The sequence below is a fragment of the Phytophthora ramorum genome, assembly GCF_020800215.1.
Source record: "Phytophthora ramorum isolate Pr-102 chromosome Unknown Phyram_PR-102_s0016, whole genome shotgun sequence".
Classification (NCBI taxonomy): Eukaryota; Oomycota; class Peronosporomycetes; order Peronosporales; family Peronosporaceae; genus Phytophthora; species Phytophthora ramorum.
In genome coordinates this window covers 459,430-482,732 of record NW_027150662.1, presented here as the reverse complement: position 1 = coordinate 482,732, position 23,303 = coordinate 459,430, and the positions used below count along the sequence as shown (strand labels likewise).

The 23,303-nt window shown below is 57.6% G+C and overlaps 10 protein-coding genes across 10 annotated transcripts; 6 read left to right on the top strand and 4 right to left on the bottom strand.

The window, feature by feature from the left end:
* Positions 1–1,663: 1,663 nt before the first annotated feature.
* KRP23_12799 (Protein NLP3) lies at positions 1,664–3,241 on the top strand (the record flags this gene model as incomplete). The annotated part of the gene is made up of 1 exon (XM_067883435.1): positions 1,664–3,241. One exon carries the CDS (start codon positions 1,664–1,666, stop codon positions 3,239–3,241), a length of 1,578 nt encoding a protein of 525 aa, XP_067738881.1.
* Positions 3,242–4,961: 1,720 nt separating this feature from the next.
* KRP23_12797 (Autotransporter adhesin BpaC) lies at positions 4,962–9,881 on the top strand (the record flags this gene model as incomplete). The annotated part of the gene is made up of 1 exon (XM_067883433.1): positions 4,962–9,881. The coding sequence occupies one exon, from the start codon at positions 4,962–4,964 to the stop codon at positions 9,879–9,881; it is 4,920 nt and encodes a 1,639-aa protein (XP_067738879.1).
* On the bottom strand, positions 7,078–9,757 carry KRP23_12798 (TRIO and F-actin-binding protein; the record flags this gene model as incomplete). Its single annotated transcript, XM_067883434.1, has 3 exons — positions 7,078–9,495; positions 9,576–9,612; positions 9,714–9,757. The coding sequence occupies 3 exons, from the start codon at positions 9,755–9,757 to the stop codon at positions 7,078–7,080; spliced, it is 2,499 nt and encodes an 832-aa protein (XP_067738880.1).
* A 303-nt stretch (positions 9,882–10,184) lies between the features above and the next one.
* Positions 10,185–12,410, top strand: KRP23_12796 (Tripeptidyl-peptidase 1; the record flags this gene model as incomplete). The annotated part of the gene is made up of 1 exon (XM_067883432.1): positions 10,185–12,410. One exon carries the CDS (start codon positions 10,185–10,187, stop codon positions 12,408–12,410), a length of 2,226 nt encoding a protein of 741 aa, XP_067738878.1.
* Positions 12,411–12,480: 70 nt separating this feature from the next.
* On the bottom strand, positions 12,481–13,937 carry KRP23_12795 (Mitogen-activated protein kinase kinase 1; the record flags this gene model as incomplete). Its single annotated transcript, XM_067883431.1, has 4 exons — positions 12,481–12,726; positions 12,790–12,903; positions 12,972–13,062; positions 13,144–13,937. 4 exons carry the CDS (start codon positions 13,935–13,937, stop codon positions 12,481–12,483), a joined length of 1,245 nt encoding a protein of 414 aa, XP_067738877.1.
* Positions 13,938–14,121: 184 nt separating this feature from the next.
* On the bottom strand, positions 14,122–15,109 carry KRP23_12794 (Parkin coregulated gene-like protein; the record flags this gene model as incomplete). The annotated part of the gene is made up of 2 exons (XM_067883430.1): positions 14,122–14,672; positions 14,749–15,109. The coding sequence occupies 2 exons, from the start codon at positions 15,107–15,109 to the stop codon at positions 14,122–14,124; spliced, it is 912 nt and encodes a 303-aa protein (XP_067738876.1).
* Positions 15,110–15,501: 392 nt separating this feature from the next.
* On the top strand, positions 15,502–17,570 carry KRP23_12793 (N-acetyltransferase family 8 member 2; the record flags this gene model as incomplete). The annotated part of the gene is made up of 2 exons (XM_067883428.1): positions 15,502–16,113; positions 17,073–17,570. The coding sequence occupies 2 exons, from the start codon at positions 15,502–15,504 to the stop codon at positions 17,568–17,570; spliced, it is 1,110 nt and encodes a 369-aa protein (XP_067738875.1).
* A 246-nt stretch (positions 17,571–17,816) lies between these two features.
* KRP23_12792 (N-acetyltransferase family 8 member 2) lies at positions 17,817–18,371 on the top strand (the record flags this gene model as incomplete). The annotated part of the gene is made up of 1 exon (XM_067883427.1): positions 17,817–18,371. The coding sequence occupies one exon, from the start codon at positions 17,817–17,819 to the stop codon at positions 18,369–18,371; it is 555 nt and encodes a 184-aa protein (XP_067738874.1).
* A 422-nt stretch (positions 18,372–18,793) lies between these two features.
* KRP23_12791 (N-acetylaspartate synthetase) lies at positions 18,794–19,903 on the top strand (the record flags this gene model as incomplete). Its single annotated transcript, XM_067883426.1, has 1 exon — positions 18,794–19,903. The coding sequence occupies one exon, from the start codon at positions 18,794–18,796 to the stop codon at positions 19,901–19,903; it is 1,110 nt and encodes a 369-aa protein (XP_067738873.1).
* A 234-nt stretch (positions 19,904–20,137) lies between these two features.
* KRP23_12790 (uncharacterized protein) lies at positions 20,138–21,901 on the bottom strand (the record flags this gene model as incomplete). Its single annotated transcript, XM_067883425.1, has 1 exon — positions 20,138–21,901. One exon carries the CDS (start codon positions 21,899–21,901, stop codon positions 20,138–20,140), a length of 1,764 nt encoding a protein of 587 aa, XP_067738872.1.
* Positions 21,902–23,303: the final 1,402 nt, after the last annotated feature.

Sequence of the window (23,303 nt, the reverse complement as noted above, 5' to 3'; positions counted from 1 at the left end):
AGGGCAGTGGGGAGTCAGTGGCTATGGCGCCAACAGCGGCGGGGGACGGGGTCAATCAGATGTGCAGTGTCGGCATAGGGGGGAGCAGGTGGGGACTCGTTTCTGCTACAAATGGCCGCTGTGCGAGACTTGTTTCTGGGGGAGGAAGCGCGACTTCGCCTGCGGCGAGCACGTCGGGCGTTCAGCAGACGACACCAAACTTTTTTGGAAGGAAGCAACGCGCTTTCGCTACGCTGCACCACGGGCGACCCGAGTGTGTACATGCCGGCACCAGCGGCGCGTCTCGCCCAGCGCAAACCATTGATGCTGAACTGTCGCCAGTGGTGATTTGAGTGTGTGTCTTGCCCGCTTCCTCACGCCGGGTGCGTGTCGCAATGAGTATCATTTCCCCACACGTCGGGGGAACATTCCCACTGGATTGAGTGGCGGAGCTATACATGTAGTAGCCGCTACTAGCAAGTGGACGGTGGAGCCAATGCCCATTGCAATTCCCTGCACGATCCAAGGCCACATTGGCATGGATGGCTTCACTGAACCAGCGTGCCACTATGGGCGCTTGTCGCCCTTGTTTTGAAGGTGCCATCCGGTGCCGGCGTAGCCATCGTATGGCCAGGTTTCTCATGGCGTCGATGGCGAAGTAATAAGGCAGTGGCTGCAGCAACAGCAGTGGCAGGTCAAGTGCTCGGTCCGCCCTCCGCTGAACGGGGGTGACGAAAACTTTGGCAAGGGATCCCGTGGCCACAAGCGCAGCACAAACCCAAGCTTGGCCGCCTGCACCGCTGAACCGATGTCGGAGAAAATCCACACTCACGAGGTTCGTGCAGTTCATGTAGCGCTCGTCCTGCTACCTGGCGTGCAATGTTGCACGCTGGAGGAGAGACACTCGTCCCCAGCTGCTTCCTGGAGACCATCGTGTGAGGTTCGCGCGGTGGGCGGTGGGCATCTGCACCTTGCAGACTGCGCGAGCGTGAAGTGTGGACTTCATCTGCCGCGGACTGCACGATTCGGCTCGCATCAAGCCCGGTTGTTGTGCTGTGTATCTGCGAGCTGGTAAGCTCAGCTTTGTCGCCAGCTCAAGACAACAAGCGCTCAGTGCCAGTGGACAATGCTCTTTGCAGTACACGCATAACGCGAGTACGAAAGCAGCACCGTGCTAGCAGTGAGCGTTTCAACGCTCGTATGGAGCATGTCCCTGAGAATTTACTAGTCGTCGTCGGCATGTATCTCTGAGGAAAGACGTTTTGCGCACAAATCTTTGAACGTGCCCCAACGCTGCAGACGAAAAGGCAAGCATGCGCTCCAACACTTGTGAAGTGCATACATGTACAAGTAAACACCGACGCGAAGCGGTGTACATGTACGATCAGGTGACCATGCCATAGTTCGATCGCCGTGCAACATTGCAGCTGAGCTCGGAAGTTGCTGGGCAAGATCTCGAAATCCAAGGGGCATTTCCCACATTTGGACACAGCCGGGCCATACTTTTGTCATTTTTTGTCCTGGGCCAATCAGAACGCTCCTGAGCCGAAGGGTCGTGCCTAAATTTGCGAAAACGCCGGCCAAAAGATTTCTTCGATTTTTTTCCTCCGCTTTTCCTCGCTGCGGCGTGCGCTCGGCTGATGGACGTCTGCCATTCCCCGCTTCGTGATAGATTGCACTAGCCATGGCGGCCGAGATGGAGCAGCACCGCGCGCCGGAGCTGGCGGTGCCCGAGCCCGAGAGCAGTCCGCGTGTGGAGCCGACGAAAGCCGCGGACGAGCACAAGCCCGTGGCGCCGACCAAAACAGGCCTCACGTGGCCCGACCCGGGCCTCCAGCCGCTCAAGACCAAGCCCACGACACCCGGAGGCTCCAGTCTCAAGGTGGAGACGTCGCCCGCCGTCGTCCAGACCAGCAGCTTGGAGGACGCCAAGCCCAGCGACGGCCTCCCTGTTCCCAACATGAGCTGCGACTCGGTGTCGCCCGTGTCCCCCACCGTCATGAAGGACCTGCAGTTCGACTCGAGGTTCATCTCGGACGCCTGGTCCTACGAGGCCCCGCAGAATATGTACGCGCTGCTGACGCAGACCACGAACCAACTGGACCCTGCCACGTACATGCAAATGCAGGCCCAACAGCATCTTCAACTACAGCAACAACAGTTAGAGCAGCAGTTGGAGCACGGCCTGCCCCTACAAATGTCGCCTATTCACGGCTCCGGGCTGCCGTCGCTCTACATGTCTGGAGCGATGAGTCCCCACCAGATGATGATGCAGCACTCCCCGAACGCCTCGGGGATGAACGCTGGCTACCCCACGACCCCAACGGCCGTGAACCTCGGAGATCTCATGATCTCCGGTGACCCGAGTCTGTTCCTCGCGCCGAGTGGCAGCCCGACCAACCTGGTCAAACAACACATGATGCCACCAATGCCCCATTCTGGTGGTGTGATCAATGTCAAAGATCTGACGCTCAACGAGCTACGTCCGCACTTTAACAAACCGATGGCCGTGGTGGCCAAGGAATTGGGCGTGTGCATCACTCTGATGAAGAAGATCTGTCGTCGCAATGGACTCCTGCGTTGGCCACACCGGCGAATTCGCAGCCTTGTAAATCGTATAACGTCGCTGCAAGTTCTCATGGGCAACGCAGCAGGAGCGGAGCGCAAACGATTCCAGATGCAGATTGCCGGTCTGCGTGAGGAACTCTCGGCTGTTATTCAGAACCCGAACGAAAAGAGTCGCAAGGCTCAGATCGACACCAAGATCCCGATCCAGGAGGAGGTGATGGCCACCAGCGACTTGAAGGACGAGTTTCCAATAGCGCAGATCACAGACGAAATGGTGGGTCCCGCAGAGATACTGGTGGATGGTGACAATGATGCTGAGAACGATGCCAGCGCCGCCAAAAAAGGCAAGAAGAAGAAATCCAACGTCGCGATCAAGACGGAAATTAAGGAAGAGGATGGCGTGGTTGTAGAGAAGAAGAAAGTGAGCGAGGGCTCCAGAACAAAGAAGCGCAAGCCGTCATTTGGTCTACATGCCCACCAGCCGCCGCCGATCAAGATTCCGCGGCATGACGAGTTGCCCTCCATGAGCCGCTTGCGCAGCCAAAGCGTACCTGAGAGAAGGCTACGAGGGGATCGACGATGTGGACGAGGACGAGCTGGCGCGGCCACCGCAAGCCTACGTCCGTCCACCACCACGCACCGCAATGGTAGGCGCGGGTCTATTTCATCCATTCTAAACGACATCCCTGAGTGAGCCAAGCCAGAGGCGTCTACCAGCTTTGGTTGCTCCACGCCAGAAGCTCGCGAGTTGAGCCTGCAAGGAGCCATAGGAGCTAGTACCTGTAAGTGACGAAGAACACGTCGTGTATACACTTCTTGATCAATAAATACGCATGATCCTTATCCGACCGAGTCGAGGTGCTTCAGCTCTACAGTGTTTTTGCTGTGCCTGCATCAAAAGTATCATTTTGAAAGCAGGCCAGGGGTGCCAGCTGCTAGTAACAGAAACGTATCGATCTACTTCAGCCGTTCTCCACGGGCGTAGCACCAGTGATGGCTCTCGCCACCGCAGTGTATCGATACCAAGATGCACGACATTGCGTGTGAGTGTGCCGTGGTTAGGTTCCATGTGCCATTGCAAGAGCACCGTGAAGCAGCACTTTTCGCGGGATCACACGCGCCATCAGCAGCAGTATCACGGGCGATGTCTGGTAATAAATGCTTCGACCGCGAATGGACCCACTCCTTGTTACCAGTTTGGCAAAATTGCCCCTTCGGCATCCATCTTTGTGCTAGTTAGTTGGAGCATTTGATCCGTAGAAGTCATGCACCGATTCCGCTGGACCCAGTGCAGCGAAGACGGAGACGTGTTGAGCGCTTCCCCATTAAAAGCATGTGCTTCAGAAGCGCGATTTTGCACACGGCGATGGTCCTATTGAAAAACAGCACGATGAGCGCGGTCGCCCTCGCCTCAATGAGCACTACGACGGCTAGCCACGAAGTCAAAAGAGCACCTCCCAGCCTTGCTTTTCGCGCGCGAGTGCCTGCTGATGATAATACTCCACCGCCCGAAGAGCCATCATCAGGATCCATGCTTGCTTGAAATCGACAAAGATGCAGATCAGCGGACGCAGCTGTCGTCTTCTCAAGCGTATTGGATGTCGGAAGGCTCGGAACGACAAGGTGGTTTGCCCCAAAGTTTCTTCTTCGGGCCCAAGCGAGCTAACGGCAGCTTGGCAACGTTGCCTTGCTACTTGTATTATCTTGAGTCGGCAATCTCCAGCGAGGTGTCGTGCAATGCGAGACAGAAATTCGAAGCCACGTTACAGAAAAATAAAGCTTCAACGAGATGAATGCTTTGTTCTGGGAGGACCATGGCCACTTCGGTATTAAGCCACCACTGCTGGTCCAGCAGCATCAACGGCGAGCCATTCATCTGATGCGACTCTCCAACAATATTGCGCTGTCGCCAGCAGCTGGGAGTTGAGCTCTCCCGACGACACTAGGCGATGGCTCCGAATCGGAATCTGACGAGCGCGTGCTGCTATACTATCGTAGCTCCTTCGGTGCCCTTCTGAAAATGCATTCGTCATGGCCACAGTCTCCGCTAGACCTCGTTCGTGCATGTAAAGCGTGCGCTGTACCCTCACCATGTGCCGGGCCAGGGTACAGCTCACGGAGCGAGACACTGGTCGGTCCGCATCAGATCTCACTCAAGTGGTGTACACAATGACCGAAGTGACTCAACAAATGGCGGTAGCTTCCCGCAGAAAACCACGTCATTAGCCTGGGCATTTCCAGCATGGAGCGTTGACTGGGCCCACTGTATCGGTTGGCCATCGACTTTACCCAGAGATACAGTATCGACTCTAACCCACCGACTACCGTCCGCATGGTTCGCCACCGAGGGCGCTCACTTCCCATTTGATCGAGTTGCCGCCACTTGTATTATCGGTGCGCGGCGGACTGGGACCATGCGGATCTCGCTCGTGCTCGGCCTCGCGGCGCTGGGCGTCGTGCAGCACGCCGCGGCGCTCGACGTCAGCGTGTGCGGCGACGCCACGTACTCCCTGTCGGAATCGAGAGGCGATCTGTGCTCTGGAGCGGGTGCAGCACCCGCAGGCACCGCATGCCCATTGAGAGGCGACGTGGCAGTGGCGGACTGCCACGACACCCTTCCGTCTTATTACGATGGGTCCTGCGTGGCGCCGGAGAACGCTGAATGCCGGATCATCACTGGGTCCACTTGGGGTTGTGTGCTGCCGTCCGTAGGTTGTGGGGGCGATACGCCAGCGTCCACCCCAGCAGCGACAGTGCCGGCCACAGAGGAGCATGTCTGTCCGACGTGGGCGTACGACGGAAACGTCGACGTGGTGGACAGCATCGACGAGAGCTCCGCGTTCGACGGCAACGAGGACTACGACGAGAGCTGGTTTACGCAGACGACCACGCTCACGGAGCTTTACGACTGTGGAGTGGTGCCGGCCGCGACGGAGGCACCGACAACGAGTGCACCGGAAACTGAGTTGCCATCGACGCAGCCACCGTCAACGGGAACCCCGCCGACTGAGGTGCCGGTGACGGAAGCGCCGGCGACGGAGGCACCAGTGACTGCACCTCCAGCTACTGAGGCTCCAGCGACGGAAGTCCCGGCAACAGAGTCGCCGACGTCAGAGATACCAGTTACTGAGGCTCCATCAACCGAGGCCCCAGTAACAGAGGCACCATCGACCGAGACTCCAGCGACTGAGATGCCTAGTACGTCAACTGCATCGCCCGAAACTCCGGAAACCTCAGTTCCGTCAACTACAACGCCAGTTCCATCCACCGAGACGCTGGAACCATCGACTGCGACGCCAGAACCATCAACTGTGACACCGGAGCCCTCCACGGCTACGCCAGAACCATCGAATACTACGCCGGAGCCGTCGACTGAGACGCCAGAACCATCGACTGCTACGCCGGAGCCGTCGACTGCGACGCCAGAACCATCGACTGCTACGCCGGAGCCGTCGACTGCGACGCCAGAACCATCGACTGCTACGCCAGAACCATCGACTGCTACGCCAGAGCCGTCGACTGCTACGCCAGAGCCGTCTACAGAGACGCCAGAACCATCGACTGCTACGCCAGAGCCATCGACTGCTACACCGGAGCCCTCCACGGCTACTCCAGAACCATCGACTGCTACGCCAGAGCCGTCTACAGAGACGCCAGAGCCGTCGACTGAGACGCCGGAGCCGTCGACTGAGACGCCAGAACCATCGACTGCTACGCCGGAGCCGTCGACTGCGACGCCAGAACCATCGACTGCTACGCCAGAACCATCGACTGCTACGCCAGAGCCGTCTACGGAGACGCCAGAGCCGTCGACTGAGACGCCGGAGCCGTCGACTGAGACGCCAGAACCATCAACTGCTACGCCGGAGCCGTCGACTGCGACGCCAGAACCATCGACTGCTACGCCGGAGCCGTCGACTGCTACGCCAGAGCCGTCTACAGAGACGCCAGAACCATCGACTGCTACGCCAGAGCCATCGACTGCTACACCGGAGCCCTCCACGGCTACTCCAGAACCATCGACTGCTACGCCGGAGCCGTCGACTGCGACGCCAGAACCATCGACTGCTACGCCAGAACCATCGACTGCTACGCCAGAGCCGTCGACTGCTACGCCAGAGCCGTCTACAGAGACGCCAGAACCATCGACTGCTACGCCAGAGCCATCGACTGCTACACCGGAGCCCTCCACGGCTACTCCAGAACCATCGACTGCTACGCCAGAGCCGTCTACAGAGACGCCAGAGCCGTCGACTGAGACGCCGGAGCCGTCGACTGAGACGCCAGAACCATCGACTGCTACGCCGGAGCCGTCGACTGCGACGCCAGAACCATCGACTGCTACGCCAGAACCATCGACTGCTACGCCAGAACCATCGACTGCTACGCCAGAGCCGTCGACTGCTACGCCAGAGCCGTCTACAGAGACGCCAGAACCATCGACTGCTACGCCAGAGCCATCGACTGCTACACCGGAGCCCTCCACAGCTACTCCAGAACCATCGACTGCTACGCCGGAACCATCGACTGCTACACCGGAGCCAGCGACTCCAGCACCGACGACTGAGGAACCAACTCCGGCACCGACGACTGAGGAACCAACTCCTGCGCCGACGACGTCCGAGCCCACGCCAGAGCCCACAACTCCGGCACCGACGACTGAGGAACCAACTCCTGCGCCGACGACGTCCGAGCCCACGCCAGAGCCCACAACTCCGGCACCGACGACTGAGGAACCAACTCCGGCACCGACGACTGAGGAACCAACTCCTGCGCCGACGACGTCCGAGCCCACGCCAGAGCCCACAACTCCGGCACCGACGACTGAGGAACCAACTCCGGCGCCAACGACGTCCGAGCCCACGCCAGAGCCCACAACTCCGGCACCGACGACTGAGGAACCAACTCCGGCGCCGACGACTGAGGAACCAACTCCTGCGCCGACGACGTCCGAGCCCACGCCAGAGCCCACAACTCCGGCACCGACGACTGAGGAACCAACTCCGGCGCCGACGACGTCCGAGCCCACGCCAGAGCCCACAACTCCGGCACCGACGACTGAGGAACCAACTCCGGCGCCGACGACGTCCGAGCCCACGCCAGAGCCCACAACTCCGGCACCGACGACTGAGGAACCAACTCCTGTGCCGACGACTGAGGAACCAACTCCTGCGCCGACGACGTCCGAGCCCACGCCAGAGCCCACAACTCCGGCACCGACGACTGAGGAACCAACTCCTGCGCCGACGACGTCCGAGCCCACGCCAGAGCCCACAACTCCGGCACCGACGACTGAGGAACCAACTCCGGCGCCGACGACGTCCGAGCCCACGCCAGAGCCCACAACTCCGGCACCGACGACTGAGGAACCAACTCCGGCACCGACGACTGAGGAACCAACTCCGGCGCCGACGACGTCCGAGCCCACTCCAGAGCCCACAACTCCGGCACCGACGACTGAGGAACCAACTCCTGCGCCGACGACTGAGGAACCAACTCCTGCGCCGACGACTGAGGAACCAACTCCGGCGCCAACGACGTCCGAGCCCACGCCAGAGCCCACAACTCCGGCACCGACGACTGAGGAACCAACTCCGGCACCGACGACTGAGGAACCAACTCCGGCGCCAACGACGTCCGAGCCCACTCCAGAGCCCACAACTCCGGCACCGACGACTGAGGAACCAACTCCGGCGCCGACGACTGAGGAACCAACTCCGGCGCCGACGACGTCCGAGCCCACGCCAGAGCCCACAACTCCGGCACCGACGACTGAGGAACCAACTCCTGCGCCGACGACTGAGGAACCAACTCCGGCGCCGACGACGTCCGAGCCCACGCCAGAGCCCACAACTCCGGCACCGACGACTGAGGAACCAACTCCGGCACCGACGACTGAGGAACCAACTCCTGCGCCGACGACGTCCGAGCCCACGCCAGAGCCCACAACTCCGGCACCGACGACTGAGGAACCAACTCCGGCACCGACGACTGAGGAACCAACTCCGGCACCGACGACGTCCGAGCCCACGCCAGAGCCCACAACTCCGGCACCGACGACTGAGGAACCAACTCCTGCGCCGACGACTGAGGAACCAACTCCTGCGCCAACGACGTCCGAGCCCACGCCAGAGCCCACAACTCCGGCACCGACGACTGAGGAACCAACTCCGGCACCGACGACTGAGGAACCAACTCCGGCGCCGACGACTGAGGAACCAACTCCGGCACCGACGACTGAGGAACCAACTCCTGCGCCAACGACGTCCGAGCCCACGCCAGAGCCCACAACTCCGGCACCGACGACTGAGGAACCAACTCCGGCACCGACGACTGAGGAACCAACTCCTGCGCCGACGACGTCCGAGCCCACGCCAGAGCCCACAACTCCGGCACCGACGACTGAGGAACCAACTCCGGCACCGACGACTGAGGAACCAACTCCGGCACCGACGACGTCCGAGCCCACGCCAGAGCCCACAACTCCGGCACCGACGACTGAGGAACCAACTCCTGCGCCGACGACTGAGGAACCAACTCCTGCGCCAACGACGTCCGAGCCCACGCCAGAGCCCACAACTCCGGCACCGACGACTGAGGAACCAACTCCGGCACCGACGACTGAGGAACCAACTCCGGCGCCGACGACTGAGGAACCAACTCCGGCACCGACGACTGAGGAACCAACTCCTGCGCCAACGACGTCCGAGCCCACGCCAGAGCCCACAACTCCGGCACCGACGACTGAGGAACCAACTCCGGCACCGACGACTGAGGAACCAACTCCGGCACCGACGACTGAGGAACCAACTCCTGCGCCGACGACGTCCGAGCCCACGCCAGAGCCCACAACTCCGGCACCGACGACTGAGGAACCAACTCCTGCGCCAACGACGCCAACTCCGACGACTGAGAAGCCGAATAAAACAAAGAAGCCCACGCCCGCGCCTACTACAACCAAACCGAAGACGAAGAAGCCTACACCACAGCCGACAACAGCCAAGCCGAAGACGACGAAGCCTCCGTACAACCAAGCCCCCCAGCAGACTGGGAAGTATGGACAGACTGTACAAACAACAACAACCGCCACCAATGCAAGCCAAACGGGTGCTCAAACGGCGGACAGCGCTGAATCGATTTCAGTCGCGAGTTCTCCAAGCACTGACAATCCGGCAGGGGCAGAGGTGTGGATTGCAGTCATCGCCTGCATCGTCGCGGTTGCAGGAATCGTTGGGGCGGCCTTGTACGCAAAGAAGAAGCGCCATTCGCATGAGAACAGAGCTCTCAGCCCCGCCAACGAGTACGGTATGCATCCGATCGAGACGCCACCGTGACCGAAGAAGTCGTCTGAGTGCGACCACAGTACGTAGTTTTGATGTAGCAGCTATATCGAATGCAAGGGCAGCGAGCCGAGACAGCTAATCGTATTGAATGTCAAGCTGCAACAAGAGATACCCGGAGCACATCTCTAACAATGTGAAAGCCCAGATGATGAGGTGAGACTTGAGTTTTCACTGCTCGAAACCTGTCGAATCAGTTCATATCCAAAAAAGTCTCTTCAAAGCGAAAAGCTCTGCGGCCGAGGAAACGTCATCTTCGCTTGCGTCTCCTGCGGTCCCCAGTGCTTGACCGTCGCCATGAAACCCCGCAGCGTGTTCCTCTCGCCTCCGTTGCTACTGCTACTGGTCGTCGCGCTCCAATTCTGCGTCGGCTTCTCTGCCGAAACTGTGCGCAAAGTGGGGAATGCGCATCCGACGCACTGGCAACGAGGGCCCCGCGCCGCCCCCGAGCTGCTGCTATCGCTGCGCGTGGCTCTAAGTCCGCTAAAGAGCGACAGCGAACTGGGGCAAGTGGTTGCGGCAGTGACGGACCCTACGTCGCCTCTCTACGGACAGCACTTGACCACTTCCGAGCAGCTCCAGGAGCACTTTACACCATCAGAAGCCAGCCTCAAGAGCTTCCGGCAGGTGCTTCAAGACGCCCATGTGATGCAGGTGGCGCCTAGTGATGCTGTACAGGACTTGTGGCACTTGAAACTCGCGGTCGCCACGGCGGAGCGACTTTTCCACACCAAGTTGTTCCACTACACGCACCAACAACGTCCCGAGCTGTCGGTGGTGCGCCCCGAGGAGAGTTACAGCATTCCTCAAGAGCTGGAACAGGTTGTGACTTATGTCGACGGACTGGAGAGTTTCCCGACGGAAATGCAGGCCAGGTTCATGCAAGGGGGACGCACGGACGAGAAGGATCCGTTGGCGGTCAAGCAGCAGCCCTTCACAGACGATTTCAGAGTCAGCGCGAGAGGAGCTACACCTGCGGTGATTCGCGAGCAGTACGATATCCCGGCCAAGCTTACGATCGGTAATTCCAGTGGATACGGCATTGCTGAAGAGAGCGCCCCGAGGGATGGAGTGGACCGGAACAAACTCGTGGTGGGCACGTTCTTGCACGAGTTCTACAAGGAGCAAGATCTGTTTCAATTTCTACACACCATCGATGGGCAGACCCAAGTTTCTAGCTTGCCCAAGACGACTGGGCCTTGCATCTCGGCGTATGGACCGACGGGTGAGGCGTCTTTGGACATCCAGGTGACTGCCGCTCTGACGAGCCATGAGACTGGCGATGCATCTGGCATCGAGATGCTGTGCTACGCGCAGCTCAGGGACACGACGCGTGAATACGCAGCAGACAACCAAGAGCCGTTTCTTACGTTTATGCAGGATGTGAACGCGATGCAGCCTCCACCCGCCGTCGTGTCCATCAGCTACACAGACGACGAGTGCAGCGTGCCAATTGCCTACGCGGAGGCCGTAAATCGCGAACTCATGAAAGCTGCTCTTCGAGGGATTTCTGTTCTGGTCTCTGCAGGGGATGCTGGCGTGCGAGGAAGTCACCTCGCTGAAGGCTTCTGTCGTGTACCGGCTTGCTCCAAGTTCATGGCGATGTTTCCTGCCTCATCACCGTACGTCACCGCTGTCGGGGCTACTACCATTGCCACGGGTTCTGCTCGAGACAGCAATGGCAAGTGGAAAGAAGCTGTGACGTCCGTTGCTGAGGCACGAGCACTTATCACATCAGGCGGTGGCTTCAGCGACCTATACGATATGCCGGAGTATCAGCGCCAGGCTGTAGCTCCCTACTTGGCGTTTGCCAACACTTCTGGGATATTGCCGTTTTTCCGAGGCACTGGTAGAGCACTGCCCGACGTGGCAGCCGTTGGGCATGCATTCCCTGTGGTTGTCAACGGCGAGGTAGGCGCGACGGATGGCACCTCTGTCTCTGCACCTGTGTTGGCATCCATGATAACGCTGCTCAACCGCGCGCTGCCTAACCTGCCACCTCTTGGCTTCCTTAACCCGCTGCTCTATCGACTCTACGAGGAGTGTCCACAAGTTTTTGCAGATATCACACACGGGAACATCGCGTGTGGTTCCAAGGGCATGAAATGCTGCAGAAAAGGCCACATGGCCACATCTGGCTGGGACGCTGCCTCCGGTCTAGGAACACTTCGCTTCTCTACGCTGCTAAGCGATCTCCCTGGCTGTGTGGCACGTATGAAAGCTCCGAACGCTTTTTCTGCAGCCCAACAAGTTCCGGAGATGTTGTTGGATGAGGAACCAGCGCAAGGGGCAGCAATCAGCTTATCGAGCTGGACGCCCCGCGAACGACGAGCTACTCAATTCTTGGGTATTATCGGTCTGATCGGCGCTGTCAGTCTGGTTGGGGTCCTGGTAGCTCTGCGCGAGCGACTCTTCTTGGACTCAAGTGACCCGCAAAGAGCCGCTTCAAGGCGATACGGGTCGTGCGTTGCGCATGACTCAGCTCGCGAATACTTGCTGTCCCAGGAATCAGCACGGGAATGAGTCCGCATAATGGCTCGGCTTGCTGTATTTTGAATAAACAAAAGTTGAGCGCTATATGTATTCACGTGCTTTAGTCGCTATCTTCGCCTGCCTCGATAGCTTCCTCAATCTCTTCTTCTTCCTCGTTCTTGAGGTCTTTCACGTCGACATGTTGCTTACGAGGGGGTTCTTTTGCTTCCGAGGAGTTATCGTCAACAAGGTGGAGTTGCTGAAGCCACGTAGCACACCGTCGCATGCAACGTTCAGTGTGCGTGGCATCATGACCCTGCAGCCATGGAGAGGCAAGAAGCTCTTCAACTGATGCGCGTTCTGAAGGCTGAACAAAGTAACCCGTCAGATCCAAAAGCTACAACGAGGACTAATTTGAGCACAGCCGTACCTCCTTCTTCAGGCACTGGCCGATGAAGTTGTGGAATTCGCGACTGAACGGCTTGCCATTGGTGTCCACCTCAGGCAGACGAGGTTCCGGGCTTTCGACGATGCTTTGGACCACCTACACACGAGAATAGTAAGCTTTGGGAAGAGGTCAATCGAAGCACATATCAAAACAGCGATTCTCACGTCGATGTAGCTCCGCGCGTTTGCGTATGGGAACGTTTGAGTTGCACACTCAATGAGCACAAGACCAAGGCTCCAGACATCGGACTTATAGCTGAAGATCAGAGCCAACATCAGCAAAGTTTGTGAGCTAACCAACACTATCAAGCAGAGAAATCCAAGTCCTACTACGTACTCGTAGGGCTCATTTTGCACGCGCTCCGGCGCCATGTACTTGAAGGTGCCCACAAAAGTCTGTGCCATGCTGGTCGAAGAGCACAATTCACGAGCCAGTCCAAAATCTGTGAGCTTCACAGATCCGTCCTGCTGAACAAGGATGTTCTGAGGCTTGATGTCACGGTGAACGTGGCGAACTCGCTTGAGATGTCCGAGTCCAGTCAGCACTTGCAGTGCAATCGCAGCCACGACCCTTTCTGGCACGACTTCGTTGCCTTTAGGTAACTTCGCGAGCAACTGATCCAGCGACCCCAACGCGCAATACTCAAGCACGAGACTCAGTGCGTGATCTTGGAAGTAAGCTCCGTAGAAGCCGACAAGGTGGTCGCTCTCGATACCGTATAGCGTGCGAATTTCGGTGAGCAGTTGGTCACGTCTTGGCTTGTCGAACACGTTAGTCACCACTTTGACTGCATACAGCGCGTTCGATTCGCAGTGCCGTGCTTTGAAAACCTGCCCGGAGCTACCCCTACCAATTATGCTGCACGTCTCCAGCTTGTCCAGCGCAACGCGTTTTCGTGTCGAGTCTGGCATGAGTTCATGTTCACCACCCTCATCCTTATCCTCTTTGTGCCCAGGTTTGTCGTCCGCGAAAGTAACACCTAAACTGTTGATTCGCAGACCAGCTTTCTGCAGTGTCGTCTCTCCGATGTCGCACGAGGCTTCAAACTTGTCATCGTCGTCGTCTCCACGGTGCTTGTAGTCCAGATCTCGGTCAGACGCAACTACTGTCAATGCCGGACGGGACTTCATGGCGGCACTGGATTTGTAGGAGTGCGCGTCTGTCTAGCCTGAAGGCTGCAACGCTGACCTTGTTCAGCAAGGAAATGGATGGACACCGAAAGGCTAAGTATGTTTCGTTCTGGTCTTCAAAAATACAAAAACTAACTTGGTCTCAATCTCCTGACGAGTTCCCAATCGAGGCAGCAGCTTGCGACTACCTTCTGGTCATGCAGCTTTCGTAGGTTGGGATCATGTACTTTATGTTGACGAAGGCATCAGGACCGCCGTGTTTCTCGAGAACATTGAGCGTTTCGAGAATGAGGTCGCCCACGTTCTCCTGCCGTCGCTGGCCATAGTCGATCGAGTCACCGCAGTTCACTCGCTTCGCGATGAAGAGATTGAAGATCGACAGCAACTGCCGATAGTACGGCACGAGCGCCTCACCGGTGTACGGACAGCATAGCACCAGCCGCTGCAGCACCTTCATCTGCAAACAGAGCACGGTTTGGTTGCGCGTCATGAGGTTCGCCTTCATCGGCGGTATCAGCAGCGAAAGGCACGGCAGCACTCGACTACCGCCCTTCTCCAGCATATCCAGCGTGCCGTTGAGGGCCAAGAAGTGATACGGCTCCTCTAGCTCGCGTAGGCCCTCCATGAACACGGGCAAGTAGTGTGAAAAGTCTAATAGCGACAGATCCACTTGCCATTGAAGCTTTCGCACGGCTCCCGCGAAGTTGACCCGTACGGGGAGATCACCTCGATCATCTTCGCAGCACAAGGAGACCAAAACCATTAGTCGCGATTTCCCCAAACAGTTTGATATCAACTCGGCTGTACGTACAAAAGTAGCGGAAGCGAGTGGGCTCCACTTTTCGGGCCTTGAACGCGCCTGCCGTATGGGGTCGAACGATAGGCGGCACTAGCACCTTGGCAGCCGCTAATGACCCCGGACGAGTGATGATTGCCAACGCAGTCTGGCTTGGGGACGGCGACAGCTCTCCAGCCTTGGCCACTGTGCTAGTAAGTCTTGCCATGTGCCGAACGTGGTGCACCGATTGCGGATGTGTCCGTCGTGTTGGTTTGGCTGACTGGATACTTCTTGCATGCGCCCTGGCAATGGGCATGGCACTACTACCATCGGCCTGCAGCATCCTCAGCTCCGACACCAGCGTGGACGTCGAGCCAGCCGCGCTCATTACCATGGCGATCTCTCCTGGTGGTGCTTCCTGGGTCTTCAACGGGATGGAAATGACCACCCCCGCCCTGATCTCCATGTTCGAGGAAAGTCACATGCCTCGAAGTCTTATCACTGATGGTGGTGGTGGTGGGGGGGGGGGGGGGGGTGATGTTGCTTTGTTTGTCGACGCACATCCATGCTAAAAATGCGACTGGAATATATAGCTTGGACGGCACGAAGTTGTTTGGATCAGAACGAGAACTCTTCAACAGGGTACTCCAGACAATTTAATAGTGCGAGACGCACTCATATCATGGCCACTGTTGTTTGGTGCTAGAGTCGTCGCAAGAATATCCAAAGGCCATTGACAGGCTTTTGGCTTTCCAAAGCGCTCCCTCAAATCAAATCTTGGCAAGAATGGCGGGTAAGCTTAGCGCCAAGTCTCTCTCGAGCTTGACCATCCGTCCTTACTGCGCAGCCGACCACGATGCTGTGGTGCAATTGTACCTCAACGGGATGATCTCTTACTCTTTCGAGGGCGAGGACGAGGCCAGCAAGACGCTGTGGGGGCAGGTCCGCAAGGCGTCGGTAGATGGCGATCTGGCGGACATCGACGACTCGTACTCGGCCCGTGGAGGGAATTTCTGGGTAGCGGTCGTCCCCACCGACGACAACCAAGAAGAAGTTGTTGGGATGGTGGGACTGCAGCCTCGGAGTGAGGTTGTGGGCGAGCTACGCCGCTTATCGGTCAAGGAAGGCTTCCGGCGCCTGGGGCTGGGGCGCAAGTTGCTCCGACACGTGGAGAATTGGGCGAGCGCTAGTGGATTCGAGCGCGTGGAGCTATCGACGGGGATGACTATGTACAGAGCGGTGGCGTTCTACAAGGCCGAGGGCTACACGCTCACGCACACGACGATCTTCCAGCAGGGTACACAACACGAGGAGGCCCATTTCTTTTTTCCTATCCTGCTTAACTATCGGCTCAAATATTTTTTGGTGCCGGCTGTTGCGTTCTGTCCGTCGTTGAACGTAAGTTGTGTGTTGTGTTGCAGAACTACTTTGCACAGAAAAGAAAATAGGATGTCAACAATGTATGGCCGAATAACCGAGGCGCATACATTTCCCCAAACTACTAGCTAAAAGTCGCTAGTGTTTAAGATGTCTGGTCGCGGTAAAGACACCCAAGGCGCGGGGAAGGGGGGCAAACCGCCATCGGATCATTTTGAGTGATATCATCTAGGGCATTTTCGAAAGTCTCCCTCCCCAAACTTGTTCGACGAGCAGGCACCAATCGCATGGCGAATTTAGTGGGTGAAGAGGCCCGCGCTATTCTCAAGGTGTTTGTTGGCAGTCTGGTTCTAAACACGGTTGTGTTCACTCAGCACGTTAATCGTAAAACAATGACCACAATGGATGTCATCTACGCGTTGAAGCACCAAGGGGAAACCATCTACGGCTTCACAGTGTGAAATGTCTGCGTTTAAATTTCCTATTCAAAAGACGGCGACTGATCTTTGATCGTGCTTCAAACTTCGAGTCCGATCAGGTCCACCGGCCCGAGGATGCAATGGTGCACACACACCATCGTGACGTTATCGGTGACTACCGGTATCACGTCCAGAATATGAGCCCGGGCCGGTATTTTTGGTGACTCCAACAGACGCAAAAATTCTAATTAAAAAGGGTATACCGATATTTTAGTAACAAAAGTACCAACACAATACTGGTATACAGCCAGAGTCTCCCTCTACAAGAGCCAAATCTCCCTCTATAAGAAATATCTCAATGAGGTAAGAAACGATTAGAAACAGTTTCTTAATCGAGACCTTCGTTTCTATTAATAGAAACCGTCCCGGTGTTGGAATCATTTGATTGTGTCGTCAAACATGTCGCATATTGAGTTTCTTACTGTAACGGCTGTTTAGAAACAGAGCCGCACAGCACTCGTCATGGCGACCAGCGGGCAGCCCGAGCTCTGCATCCGGCAGTATGCGCCACCGGACCAGCCCGGCGTGAACGCGGTCTTCGTAGACGGCTGCGAGTTCTACCGAGACAGCGTGCCCGCGCACGTGCAGGACCACTGGGGCGACTTCATCCAAGAGAGCCTGGACAGCGACCTGTCGCGCATTCCGAGCGCCTACATCGCCCCCGGCGGGAATTTCTGGGTCGCAACGACGCCCGACGTCGAGCACGGAGAGAAGGTCGTTGGGATCGTGGGCCTGGAAGCCAAGGGAGCTGGTGTGGGAGAGCTGCGGCGCATGGCCGTCTCGATCGCATTCCGCCGCCACGGCCTCGGGCGGCGGCTCGTGGCGGAGCTCGAGGGCTGGGCCAAGACGCACGGATTTACCCAGGTCATCCTCATGAACGGCGGTCCTAAAGACGACGCGCGTGCTTTCTACCGGGCGATCGGCTACCAGAACGCCGGCACCAAGGTGGTGTCCGAAGACCCGCGCGTGGAAGTCTTCCAGCTCGCCAAGCACCTCTGAGTGAGCGCGCTCATCTCGTCTGAGACGCCTCCGGTCCCGCTGTTGCAAGGACGCGGGGCCCAGTGATTAGTTTTCAGCCTACATGCGAATCGAATCCAAACGGGACCGCCGTCGCCACCCATCCCTTTTATTGACTATTCCTAGCAGCACCGGCACGGTCTCCCCTACAAGTCATTTCCCTTTTGCCCTTCGTCTGCGCAAGCCCAACACCAGAACGCTACTATGGCCCCGACAGTCTCTTCCACGATGGTGACTCCGCCGACAGCGGTGCCAAACCAGGAGAACTCGACCAAAATCGTCGTCCGGCAGTTCCGCCAGGAAGATATTCTCCAAGTGATTCAGCTCTTCAAGGAAGGCATGCTCAACTACCCCAAGAACAAGCAAGACCCACGCCTGCACGAGTACATTGAGAGCAGCCTGAAGACGGACTTGAGCGACATTGAGGGCACGTACATCACGCCCGGCGGGAACTTCTGGGTTGCCACACCCCGTGACGAGCCAACGCTTGTGGTGGGCATGGTCGGTCTCGAGGCCAAGCCCAATAACGAAGGCGAATTACGACGTATGTCGGTGAAGTGCACACACCGGCGATACGGCATCGGTCGACTGCTCATTTCAACACTGGAGGGTTGGGCTGCAGAGCGTCGGCTCCACAAAATCTGGCTCACGACGGGAGGCGTGATGGATAAGGCACGCGCTTTCTACACATCCACAGGTTACACGGAGACCGAAGTCATCGTCATTCGGGAGGAGCCTCACTTTGAGGTGATCAAGATCGAGAAGGTGTTGGCGTTTGCGTAGATGTATTCCCGGGCCTCCTTCGAACAGGTCAGTATGGTATCGATGAAGCCCGCGTAGAACAAGAAATAACTTTGATAGCACGGGACAGCGAATGCTGCGAGAGCCTGTACACGTAATAGCTTGCGCTTTCTTGTCCTGCTGGTGCAATTGCAAGTTGCAAGTTGCAACACCGGGATTTGCACCACGGAGATTGCGAGCTTCCAACGGCGGAATGTCGGTACATTACCCTCGACAAGTTGTCATTACTAACACCACGGTAATACCTAAATGTCGCTGTTGTCAGATATAACAACGTTTCGATTACGATCGCAAAAAGGTAGTTTACGGATGATGGTAGAGAGGCCTGTTTGGTAAAGAGGGCCACGATCACTTCCGAATCGAAGCTCCTCCACTCAACCGCGCTCTTCCTCTCACTATTACCAATGGACCTCTCTGGATCCGACAAAGCCGAGCAAACACACGTTTCGGTTGACATTGTGGTTCGTCAGTTCCGAGCCGAGGACCTGCCTCAAGTTGTGGAGATTTTCAAGGCTGGCATGCGCTCGTATGATGCGTTCCGTGCCTTGTCAGAGCACACGGACGTGTACCTTCAAGAGTCTCTGGACGGCGACCTGAGCGACATCCACGGCACATACATCGCCCCTGGGGGCAATTTCTGGGTCGCAACTTCGGCAACAGACCCGACAGAGGTGGCGGGTATCGTGGGGCTCGAGCCGAAGGACAACAAAGAGGGCGAACTGCGTCGCATGTCCGTGAAAGACTTTTATCGACGCTGCGGTGTCGGACGAAAGCTCATCGCCGCACTCGAACAGTGGGCCCGTGAGAACGGGATCCGGAAGGTTTGGTTGACGACAGGCGGCCCCATGGACAAGGCTCGACAGTTTTACCCCTCGGTGGGCTACGAGCAGACCGCAGTCACCGTGGTAAGCGAGGACCCGTATTTCGAGGTCTATACGTTTGAAAAGCGTCTAACAGTCAGCCGTGCGGAGGCGACTTGCAGTCCGGCTGACATTGTTGTTCGCCAGTTTCGGGCGGAGGACTCGGAGCAAGTTGTGACGCTTTTCAAAGACGGCATGATGCATTACCCGGCGCACAAGGTGAACGCTGAAGTTCTGGAGCAGCATATGAACGAAGCCGTGACGACGGGCGATTTGAGCAGTATTGAGGCTACGTATATCACCCCCGGGGGTAACTTCTGGGTGGCTACGCCTCGAACGAAGCCGGCGGACGTGGTGGGAATGGTGGCGCTCGAGGTTCAAGACGGCAACGTGGGTGAACTGCGCCGAATGTCAGTGAAGGAGAACTATCGACGCCATGGCGTTGGCCGCATTTTGGTCGTGGCGCTTGAAGAGTGGGCGCAGGAACACGGTTTTCGCAAGGTCTGGTTGGGCACAGGCGCCGTGATGGACACGGCGCGAGCATTCTACACGTCCATGGACTACGGCCAGACGAAGACGGTCGTTATTAGCGAGGACCCACTCGTCGAAGGCGTCCTATTCGAAAAGGACCTGAGCAATGCTGCAATCGCGTGATACCAATTCGTACCTGTTGAGAGGGATTCGCAGTGACGCGTGAGCACCCGCAGCAACGAAAGTGTAAACAAATATCATGAACACTACGACCCTTGACTTCAGTAGTGACTCGTATACCAGCGATATGGACGAGAGTCCCATGCGAAGCACACCGGCCATTTACAAAGGCAGTTTCTTATGTTCATACCCTGGTTTCCAATAATTTACAACTTACTGCTTAGCGCTCGCCTTCGTTTACTCGCTTGCCATGTCGGCCATGGCCTTGAGGTTCACCACCATAGCGTACACGAAGAAGACGATGAAGATAATCCAGATGGCGATGCAGGCGAACTTGCTGTAGCCGCCGTACACGCGCATCTGCTGCGCGTCCAGCTTCTGGCGGGGCAGAAGCAGCACCGAGAAGAAAGCCATCGCGTGCACAATGAACGAGATGATCAACAGCAGCATCAGACGACTCGTTCCGTCGTTTGCGCTTACCGGAGCCACGTCAGACATCCAGTCGCTGCTGAGTGTCCGCATCGCGATAGCGATCGTGCTGCGGAACGACAGCAGCATGCCCTGGGTGGCACCTTCTGAGCCGTTTTCGGCAATCTCGGTGGCGGGGATCAGCGAGAAAATGGTGATGATGCCGTCCGTGAAGCCTGGGATACAGCCGAGGATGTCGTAGAATGCCTGACCCCGCACCGACGGCACGTAGATCATCATGAGCGCGCGGAACGTCTCAGGCACAACCATGACAGCGATGCCCAAGCACACACACCGCCTCCAGGACGAGTTGGACCAAAAGACCTTCCACATTAGCATCGAGGCGATGGTCGTCACGTACTTGAGTGCGTTGGTCACGAGCGAGGTGTTTGGGTTGAGGTCTGCAAGACGGATGAACACAGCGTTGGCTGAGCCGAAGTAGAAGCGCGTGGTGGCCAACAGGATGCACAGGAACAGCACGAGCTGCCACATGGCGCGTTGCTGGCACATCCGGAAGAAGGCGCTAATGCGAGCGCTGGCGGTGGCCGGCGCCGGCGTGATCATCGCAACGCTGCCTTCCTCTGCAATAACCCCATTCAGCAGGCTGGCCTCTGTTTGAGCAACCGTGCGCTCAGTGCAGTTCCGCAGCACGAACGGAACCGGCATCAAGCTCAACAGCGACAGCATGGCGTAGGCCCAGAACGGGTCCACGCGCAGAGCGTAGTTCCCCTTGTCTTGGTCGAAGCGGATCATGCCGGCAGTCAACCAGAGTCCGACCCACTCGACGCCGGTTCGGAAGAGCAGGTAGTTGATCTGCAGCGTGCCTCGCGTGGTGAGTGGCTCGCGCTGGGACAACTCGATCACGCGCGCGTCCGTGGCGATCTTGCTGAGCATGGTGCCGAACGTCGCGCCCATGATGAGCACCATGTAGTAGACGATGTAGTTGCTGAGCTGGTCCTCCGTCGAGTTGTCGACGTCCACGGTGGCAGACAGGATCATGAGCCCCATGCACATGCAGAAGCTCAGCAGCGTGCCCGTGATCATGTAGGACTTGCGACGGTACCCGCCAATGGGCAGGATGTCGGACAGCAGACCCAAGAAGAAGCTGAGCGTCGTGGGAAGACTCAGCAGACACTCAATGACGACGGAGCTCTCGGACCTCTGCAGCAGCAGCGAGTGCATGAGCGTGGGTCGCATGCAGTACCTGAGCACGGCGTAGATGAGGCTGCTCTGCGCCGTGGCGAAGAGCAGGCCGTAGTACGAGGTGGAGAAGAGGCTCACGCCGCCGCCCTCGCGCAGCGCACCGAACTGCTGGTAGTTGAAGAACTTGTTGCCTGCCACGAACCTGTTGTTACCCAGCATGGCGGACGGCTCGAGGCTGTCGAAGCTGTGGCGTCCGTCGGGCCCGTAGGTCGAGATCATAGTGGAGTGGCCGTGGTCCATGCCGCCGTAGCTGGACTCCGGCACCGAATTGGTGTATGCGGAAGTGGAGTAGAAACCGCTGCCCTCCTTGTGGGTGGACGGCACTCCCATCGCGACGCAACCTGTTAAGTCGACCTGCTAGCCTGTCGTTTGCCTGGCGAGTTCCAGAGTGAGACCGAACCGAACGAGGCTGCAACGCGGGGCTGCAAGCAGAGTATGGTGGCGTAAAGAGCAGGGCATGGCTGATGGAATTGATACCGAAACTGCTGACCTCCGACTCTCTTCAGCCGACAGTTGGACTAAAAGAGAGTTGAACCCGTCCGTTTATGAGCAATTAGAGTCACTGTCCGGATACGAAACTGGGCTGCGTTCACTTGATCAAAGTATGGGCTCTAGTTGACCTCGGTTCGGCCGGGATTTGCGAGGGACCGAATTTCTCACCTTGTGGAGTCAACGGCCAGACAAGCACTGCAGGCAAAGCATTCTCGACTCCCGCTTGCAACGCACGCGGGGCTCCGGAATTGCAGCCGGTGGCGGGGCACACCAAATTGTCGTGCTTTCGACGAACTCGTACCGGTAAGCCGATCATGCAACGGGTTTCCGGATAATTCACTGAAATGTATCAGCGACTGCTGCGCGTTTTGGTCGCTCTCCGTTCAGACACCAGCCCGACACATTTGTGGTGGCGCTGGCCACAACCAGAGCTATTTCGCTTCAACGCAGTATAGTGCGCCTCGAATGAAAACCACCCGATGACGATAATTTGGTGCTGGAAAACCACTCAATGACGATAATTTGGTGCTCATTGGCATCTAAGCTAGATGCTTTAACTGGGTGGCACAGATGCTCCGTCAACATGACGTCTGTATGAGGTGCCTCTACCACACGAGCGCTTGGTACAGAATGACGTGCTGCTGGCAAAGGATAATACTGCCAGCCGCACTAGCTAACCAATTGCGAACATATTCGCCGCGGTGTTCGAGCAATGGACTTGAAACTCTACTTGCATTCTTTCACCTTATTCGATGTGTAGCGTTCCGCCTGCCCAGATGACCATCATGTTCAGCCGGTTGGGTGACCCAACTTGGTCACGACCACTGCAACGCCGGTGCCGTTAACCTACCAGGTCGCTTTCAAGCGCGGACAACCTCGTAAGCGATGCTTTCGCCGTTGAGCTCCATCGCAGTCCAATTCCGCAGCATTATTACAGACTTATAGAGCAGACACATGCACGATACTGTGGTCACACCTTACGTGAGTAGTTCCTCGCAAAAGATTCAAAAATGCGCAAGTGCGTCGCAAGGCAAAGATGCACGTCCAAGTCGAATGATCGGTTACGAGTGGGCGGCGCCGCCACGCTAGCGGAGGCCATTCGTGAGCAACGCCACACTACCACGCACGCCATTCACCGGGCGCATTGACACTTTCCGCTTGAGGAGTGCTTGGCACGCGTAGCATTCTTACAGACTCGCCGTCATTGCCAACACTGTTGGCCAAACAGGTCGACGAGTTT